The following is a 9,145-nucleotide window of genomic DNA, read 5'->3' on the forward strand; positions in this document are numbered from 1 at the left end:
TGCTCCCTTCTTCCCCAGTGGCTGCCTTTTTACTTATACTTTGGATCCTTTTTCCTGCAAGTAACTTCATACCTTAAAAACTTTTCTGGCAGCCCTGGTGGCTCAGCGGTTTAGTGCTGCCTTCAGCCAGGGGCGTGATCATGGAGGCCTGGAGCCTGCTTCTCCCTCTGCCTGTGTCTCTGCCTCTCTCTCTGTGTGTGTCTCTCGTGAATAAATAAATAAAATCTAAAAAAAACAAAACTTATTTTGTTTTGTTTTTATCAAACAGCTCACTTTACCCAATTAAGCAATTCATTAATTCCCAAATGTTTGGGAGAGAAGATTGTGTAGTGGCTAAGGGCACTGACTTGGGAATCAGACTGAGCTCAAATCTTGTGTCTGCCAATTACTAGAATTGTGAGTTTAGATAAATTGCTTAAAATCTCTGTGCTTCAGTTTTCTCCTCTGCAAATGAGATAAAAACGGAGCCTTCCTCATATAGTTATTGTTGTGATTGTTATAGGAATTAATAATGTGAAAATGCCCAAAACAATGGCAGGCAGTAGTGACCTCTAAGTAAAGATTATCAAGTGTTATTAATTAGCATGTGCTGCACAATATTGGAATCTTTGAATACTTAATCTTTGAATACTTTGAATACCCTCTGCAACTTCTCTGTTATTGTTGTTTATTTTCATCTGGGATTATTTTTTCTCTATCTTAAAGAACATCTTTAAAATTTCCTTTTGTGTAGGTCTGCTCAACAAATTCTGTGGTTTTAATTGCATGAAAATGTCTTTTTTCTACCTTCTTTCTTGTAGGATATTTAAATGAGAATGGAATTCTGTATTAGCAGTAAATTTTCTGAGCCCCACGAACAAATCATACCACTGCCTTTTCTCTTCCAGTGTCGTCACTAATCAAGTTGTTCCAATTTCGCTAAATGTTCTCCACATATATTTAAAACTAGTATTCCTTGGGCAATATACTTGCCTTTCTGTTTACCTCTAACCCTTTTGATTATATTATTCAGAATCTTTGTGTCCTTTTAATTTTGTCTGTGCTGGTGCTATGAAATTCTGAGAGCTGTTTCTTGTACTATAAGTAATGTTACTGCATTTTACACTTCTATAAAGATGAATTTTAGATCCTTGTTGCAAGCTGTACTTTCATCAGTATACCCCTTCCTTTATTATGTCACTTGGTGCTTTTAACCTTGAATTCTGTTTTTTTCTGATATTCCATCAAATGCCCTCTTTTTGTTGGATCAAAAATTATGACAACTTTGCTTATCCTTTTTTAAAAAATTATTGCCAGGCAGCCCAGGTGGCTCACTGGTTTAGCGCCGCCTTCAGCCCGGGGCGTGATCCTGGAGACTGGGGATCGAGTCCCACATCAGGCTCCCTGCATGGAGCCTGCTTCTCCCTCTGCCTGTGTCTCTGCCTCTCTCTCTCTCTCTGTCTCTCATGAATAAATGAATAAAATCTTTTAAAAAAAAAAGAAAAATTTACTATGTGGTCCTCTACAAAAAAATTTATTGACTGTTGCCTAGATTCACCCTCACCCCAACCCACTCTGATTTCGTTTTAATGAATTCTACTTTCATACCATCATTGTTCTTATAATATTTCATAAATTTATAGTATGCATTATTCCTCACTAGCAATAAAGATGTAAGCCAGTCATCTGCATGCTATAGTCGGTGGGCCATCCAGCCTGCTGCCTGTGAGCCTATTGAATTCTGTAAATGTCTTCGAAGGGGTGCATATACACAATTAAAATGATATGTGTGTGGATTGATGTTAGTATTTGGCAGTAATAGCTATAGGAAACATTTCCAAAGATAAAATAAACATAAAATCTCATTACAGATCAGCACCAACAGATGAACACTTAGCATCAATTTTGATGCTGGAGAACACTAACCTTGAACTTGCCATATACCTGAACTAGCTTTAAATCACCAAGACATCTGCACTTCAGAGTTCAAAAACTGAGAACCAACCTTCTGACTTTTCTTTGTACTTTGACTCTAACCCACATTTCCATGGGAGAGTGGACTCCAAGGTTAAGATTGATCAGGTGTGGTAGATACATCAATAAAGTACTCAAGTTTTCTTTCTGTGTTTATTACTTTCCTGTGGCTTCTGTAACAAATTACCACAAACTTGGTGGCTTACAACAATACAAATTTATTATTTTACAGTTCTGGAGATTGGAAGTTCAAAATACATCTCAGTGAGCTAAAACCAAGATGTCTGCAGGGCTATATTCCTTTCTGCATCCTTTCTTTAGAAGGAGAACCTTTGTTTTTTTTTTGCCTTTTCCAGCTTGCATTCCTTGGATCATACCCCCCTTCCATCTTCAAAGTCTGCAGGATAACATCTTCAAATTTCCCTCTCTGATTCTGACTCTCCTACTTCCCTCTTTCACTTAGAAGACCCTTGTGATTACAATGAGCCTACCCAGGTAATCCCTATCTCATGGTCAGCTGAGTAGCAATCTTAATTCCCCTTTGCTGTGTACTATTCACAGGTTTCCACAATTGGGATGTGGACATCTTGGCCAGGGAGGGGGGTGGGCAGCAGCTACCACTCTGTATGTCAATTTGGTTTGGTGGTGGGGGTTTTTTTTCCACTTTTAAAAAAATCATTTTATTTCTTTTTCCCATCACGGTAAGTGTACTCTTTAATCCCCATTCCGTATTTCTCCCATCCCTCCACCTACCTCACCATCTGGTAACCATTAGTTCTCTGTAATTAAGAGTCTGTTTCTTAGTTTGTCTCTCCCTTTTTTTTCTTTTGCTCATTTGTTTTCTTAAATTACACATGAGTGAGATCAAGATCATACAGTATTTGTCTCTGACTTATATTTCACTTAGCATTATATTTTCCAGCTCCATCCATGTTGTTGCAGACACCAAGATTTCATTCTTGTTTATGGCTGAATATTCCATGTGCATATGTACCATATCTTATTTATCCATTCAGCTATCAATGGAAACTTAGGTTGCTTCCATAGTTTGGCTAAATAATGCTACAATAATGTTAGGGTGCATGTATCCCTTTGAATTAGTGTTTTTGTGTTTTGGGGGTAAGTACCCAGTAGTGTGATTCCTGGATCATAGAGTAATCCCATTTTTAATTTTTTTAAAGAGTTCTTTTTTAAGATTTTATTTATTTATTCATGAGAAAAAGAGAGAGAGAGAGAGAGAGGCGCAGAGACACAGGCAGAGGGAGAAGCAGGCTCCATGCAGGGAGCCCAATGTGGGACTCTATCCCTGGTCTCCAGGATCACACCCTGGGCTGAAGGCGACACTAAACTGCTGAGCCACCTGGGCTGCCCCACTTTTAATTTTTTGAGGAACTTCCATACTCCAACCCCACAAGGGCTACACCAATGTGTATTCTCACCAACAGTGCACAAGGTTCCCTTTCCTTCTCATCCTTGCTAATATTTGTTTCTTGTGTTTCTTATTTTAGCCATTCTGACAGGTGTGAGGTGATATCTCATTGTAGTTTTGATTTGCATTTCCCTAACGATAAGTGATTTTGAGCATCTTTTCATGTATTTGTTGGCCATCTGTATCTCTTCTTTGGAGAAATGTCTCCAGGGATCCCTGGGTGGCTTTCTCCTAGTATTTGTATGGTTTCTATTTTCTCTTAATGTTAAAACTATTTGGAGTTTATTCTGGTATATAGTGGTGTAATATATGGTTACATTTTTATCGTTTTCCAAATGAGTATCCAGTTGCCCCAACATTATTTCTCACAAAAATTATTCTTTTTTCCTTTGAAATACCACCTTTATAATAAATTCAATTTCCATATAAACTTCAGTCCTATCCTGGCCTTTTATTGTGCTCTATTGGTCTGTTTCTAGAATCCAATATTTATTTATCAAACAACCCATTATTAAAATTTTTTTTATATTCTAGGGTTTGGTTATAATAGCTAGGAAGAAAGGGCATATTTTTGGGATGCCTGGATGGCTCAGTCAGTTGAGTGTCAACTCTTTTTTGTTTGTTTGTTTTTTGAGTGTCAACTCTTGATCTCAGCTGAGGTTTTGATCTCATGGTTGTGAGTTCAAGCCCTGCATTGGGCTTCACGCTAGGCATGGAGCCTTTAAAAAAAAAAAAAAGGAAAGAAAGAAAGGCTATATTTCTACCTTTCGGGAGACTTAGGAGAAACAAAACGAAAGGTCAACAGAAGAATAACTAGATGAAAATCTAATTACAACTGATAAAAAGTGTTATGAAGACCAGGTGCAAGAGATGGAAGAAAGAATCAGGCTGAAATCTTTTCCAAAAATGTGAGTTTTAATCTGAGACTTGAAGGATGAGAAAAGCAGTCATTAAAAAAAAAAAAAAAAAAAAAACAGTCATACGAAGAACCCAGGACAGGATTCCTGCTAGATGGAAGAACTTGATGAGAGATCTAGGATGGAAAAGACCTACATTTATTTTAGAAAGCTTGTGGCTTAATACACAAGGAGCAAAGAAGAGAGTGTTCAATATGAAGATGCATTGTCCTTGGCTAAAAGAAAATAACAACAAAGATAGGCAGGGACTTGCTTTGCCAAGAGCCTGTGAACCATGGCAATGACTTTGGAATTTATTGGAATTTTTCCAGTGACTTTGGAAGTGCAATGAGGCTAGGAAAAATTTTAAGCAGGGATTTTCATTATTATTGGCATTAACATCATGTGCTGGAAAGTGTTTAAGAACATAAATGCTGGGGCGCCTGAGTGGCTCAGTCCAACTCTTGGTTTTGGCTCAGGTCATGATATCAGGGTCATGAGATCCAGCCCCATATTGGGCTCTGCACTCAGTGGAGCATCTATTTTGAGATTCTCTCCTTCTGCCCCTTCTTCCATTTTGTCTCTCTGTCTCTTTCTCTCTAACATTAATAAATCTTTTTAAAAAAATAGATGCTTTGTTTATATGAAGTGTCAAGAAACTGGCAAATTTATAGAGACAGAGTTAATGGTTCTCCGCCATTAGTGATTGGTGGGGGATAGAGGGAATGGAGAGTGATGAATGACTCATTAATGGGCACAAGGTTTCTATTTGGAGTGATAAGAATGTTCTAGAACTAGATAGTGGTAATAGTTGCATGACATTGGGAAGTATCACAAACTACTAAATTGTAGTCTTTAAAATGGAGGGGATTTGTATTTTATGAATTTTATCTCAATTGAAATATATATGTATTTAATATATATATCTAAGTGTATATAGATATGTATATACGGGCAAGCATATGCAGAACAAGCATACCTTGGACAAGCAACCTTGTCTGTACTCCTTAGATTTTGATTCAGTCTAGGGTGGTCTTAGACATTTATATTATTTTTTTTTTTTTTAGACATTTATATTATTAACAGTCTTCTCGAATGATTCTAATCTTTATAAAAATTGAGAAACTCCAGCTTCTTTTCTTTTCTTGCTCCTTTCTGGCACCATATGAGCTCTCATCATATTTGTGCTTTCATGTACTCTTTAGAAATTGCACAGCAGGGATCCCTGGGTGGCTCAGCGGTTTGGCGCCTGCCTTTGGCCCAGGGCGCAATCCTGGAGTCCCGGGATCGAGTCCCGCGTCGGGCTCCCGGCATGGAGCCTGCTTCTCCCTCCTCCTGTGTCTCTGCCTCTCTCTCTCTATCATAAATGAATAAATCTTTAAAAAAAAAAAAAGAAATTGCACAGCAATATTTGAGACTTAAATAAGCCATTCACTTTTTTTTTTAAGCCAATCACTTTTTAAGGTGATTTTCATTTTGTCTCTCTAGTCTGCTATAGAATTTTTTATTTCTCTTAAAAGAATAAAACTGCTTGTATTTCTTTTTTCTTTTTCAGAGCTGGAGTCCAGATGTGAGAAATTTCCACAAAAAGATATTTCTGAAGTAGAGTCATTCAATTGGAAGATAGTAGAAAGCCTTAAACGCTGTGATTTTGATGGCTCCGGTTTAAGAGATGACTGGGAATACAAAGGCCAATTTGAAAGACAACGAGTAACTCAGGAATGCTGTTTCAAGCAAGTAAAAGTCACGTATGAAAACATTCCCACTTTTGAGCATACATCTCTCACTTTACATCAGAACAATGAGATTGGTGAGAAACTGATTGAATGTAATGAATGTGGGAAAGCATTTAGCCGTGGCTCACACCTGATTCAGCATCAGAAAACTCATACTGGTGAAAAACCCTTTGAATGTAAGGAATGTGGGAAGGCCTTTAGTCGTGCCTCACACCTTGTTCAGCATCAGAGAATTCATACAGGTGAGAAGCCTTATGACTGTAAGGAATGTGGGAAGGCCTTTGGCCGTACTTCAGAACTTATTCTGCATCAAAGACTTCATACTGGTGTCAAACCCTATGACTGTAAAGAATGTGGGAAGACCTTTAGACAGCATTCACAACTTATTCTGCATCAAAGAACTCACACAGGTGAGAAACCCTATGTATGTAAAGACTGTGGGAAGGCTTTTATTCGTGGCTCACAACTTACTGTTCATCGGAGAATTCATACAGGTGCTAGACCCTATCAGTGTAAAGACTGTGGGAAAGCCTTTAGACAGCATTCACAGCTTACTGTCCACCAGAGGATTCATACTGGTGAGAAACCCTATGAGTGTAAGGAATGTGGGAAGGGCTTCATTCATAGTTCAGAAGTTACTCGACATCAAAGAATTCATTCTGGGGAGAAACCCTATGAATGTAAGGAATGTGGGAAGGCCTTTAGACAACACGCACAGCTTACACGACATCAGAGAGTTCATACAGGTGACAGACCTTATGAATGTAAGGACTGTGGGAAGGCATTTAGTCGTAGTTCATACCTTATTCAACATCAAAGAATTCATACAGGTGACAAACCCTATGAATGTAAGGAATGTGGGAAAGCCTTTATTCGTGTTTCACAACTGACTCATCATCAGCGAATTCATACTTGTGAGAAACCCTATCAATGTAGGGAATGTGGAATGGCCTTTATTCGTAGTTCACAACTTACTGAACATCAGAGAATTCATCCTGGGATCAAACCTTACGAATGTAGAGAATGTGGGCAGGCCTTTATTCTTGGCTCACAGCTCATCGAACACTACAGAATTCACACCGGTTAAAAAGCCTTGAATGTTAGGGGTATAGGAGCCTTTACATGGAGTTCACACCTGACTCAGTATTAGATAATGTATATGTAATGTAATTAATGTGAAAACCTTCACTTGTCACTTCCATTATGGAATATCAGATAACTCATACCAGAAGAAAATTCAATAAATGTGGGCATTCTTTTTGCCTCACACTCACTACTTACTAAGCATCAGAAAACTTATGCTGAAAAAAATATTAATCTGAATATAGAAAACCTTTTTATTACCACTCAAAATGTGTTAAACTTCTGAGAATTCCTAATAGAAAATGACCTTATTAAGGTATTTTGTGAATGTGCCTTTTACCATGACCTACATCTTACTTAACATTATCTCAATTCTACCAGTTACTGACTGTAGAGCATTAGACAAATAATACAGTCTTCCTGTTCCTCAATTTATTTTTAAGCAGTGACCATTTTACTTACCTAATAGTTTTCCTGATGACTATCAGATATTTTATATAAAGCCTGTGTTCAATAAATTTTAGTTACCATTCTTAATAACAGTATTTATGTTGAGTTCCTGTGAGAAGGGGGCCTTATGAATGCATCAAATATCAAAAAAGCCTTCGTAACCACTTATTATGAAACTTCATTCTAGAAAACGGTAGTCACGTATAATTATCATGAGGTCTTCATGATATTTAAAGCTAGAAAGTCACAAGATTAGAAATTAACAGAAGAGTAGCCAAAAGAAATCTACCCATTTAGAAATCTAAAGCGACCTTCAAATATAACTTCAAAAGCAATAAAAAAATTCTACACATCAAAACCAGTTCAGTATAGCCAAAGCCATGTTCCTGTCAACCTAAGGATTGAAGATGGGGGCTTTTGTTCTCCAAATGTGGATCTCCAGCTCCTACGCATTGCCGGCTACATACTAAGCACATTGAATGAATGGTCAACTCTAAAAATTAGAGGACAATTACCACATAAACCCAAATCAACAGGAAGAACAATCATTAAAAACAAAAAATAATAAAATAGAAAACAAAAGTAGGCTTAATATGACGATTGTTTATTTAGCAATATAAGATGGACAATTGGCAACCCTGATCTAGGAAAAAAAAACATTTAGCATTACGAATAAGGAAGGGGTAGATATTTATTTTATTTTATTTTATTTTTTTAATTTATTTATGATAGTCATGCAGAGAGAGAGAGAGAGGCAGAGACACAGGCAGAGGGAGAAGCAGGCTCCATGCACTGAGAGCCCGACGTGGGATTCGACCCCGGGTCTCCAGGATCGCGCCCTGGGCCAAAGGCAGGCACCAAACCGCTGCGCCACCCAGGGATCCCAGATATTTATTTTAAATAGCTACTATGCATGACTTTAATATATTTGGAAACTTAAGGAGAATGGATTTTTATAAAAATATCGAAGTTCAAGTAGATATGGAATACCTGAACAAATCAATGATTGGAGAAGGATATAAAAAGTCAGTCTGCCTCTTTAAGGAAAACTGTTTAACCTACTAACACTTTAAGGAACAGATAGATAATCCCTGAGAGAAGCTTGTCAGTTTATTTTCAAGGCTAAATAAAATTATGATTTAAAAAAATTCAATAAGAATGGCTCCAAGAAACAAATTATAAATGATTATCATTTGTGAAACTAAATATGAATAAAATCTAATTGAATCCTGTCCACTAACCCACTAATTGAATCCTGTCTCTTTAAAGTTCGAAGCTCATTTTAAATGTAATATCTAGAATTTCACCTGTTGTGGATTAATTGCATGTTTAGAATTTCGATATAACTCCAGATGACAATGATCAGAAAAAGAGCCCTGATCCAACCCCATTGATACCTCGATCAGAGCTTGTGAGTCTCAAGAAGCATCCCCTCAGTCCAGGCAAGTGTCTGGGGTAGAGGGCCTGTTGTGTCCCCAGGCCATCCATCTTCTCAGTAATCCTGAGTGTTCCCTAGGACACCTGTATTTCCTACATGTGTCACTGCCTACACCGGATTAGAAAGTAGTATTCTGTGTGTCATTCTTAAGTGGTTTAAT

General features: G+C 37.5%; 1 protein-coding gene across 7 annotated transcripts in view; it reads left to right on the plus strand.

Moving 5' to 3' along the window:
• Positions 1–7,841, plus strand: part of ZNF565 (zinc finger protein 565) — a 35,578-nt gene extending 27,737 nt beyond the window's left edge. For all 7 annotated transcript variants that reach the window (XM_041743583.1, XM_041743585.1, XM_041743586.1 and 4 more), the window contains one exon: positions 5,834–7,841. In XM_041743583.1, coding sequence (XP_041599517.1) covers positions 5,834–7,101 — 1,268 coding nt within the window. In that variant the 3' untranslated portion in view covers positions 7,102–7,841. The remainder of the gene's footprint in view (positions 1–5,833) is intronic.
• The last annotated feature ends 1,304 nt before the right edge of the window (positions 7,842–9,145 follow it).

Source organism: Vulpes lagopus, chromosome 2, assembly GCF_018345385.1.
Source record: "Vulpes lagopus strain Blue_001 chromosome 2, ASM1834538v1, whole genome shotgun sequence".
Classification (NCBI taxonomy): domain Eukaryota; kingdom Metazoa; phylum Chordata; class Mammalia; order Carnivora; family Canidae; genus Vulpes; species Vulpes lagopus.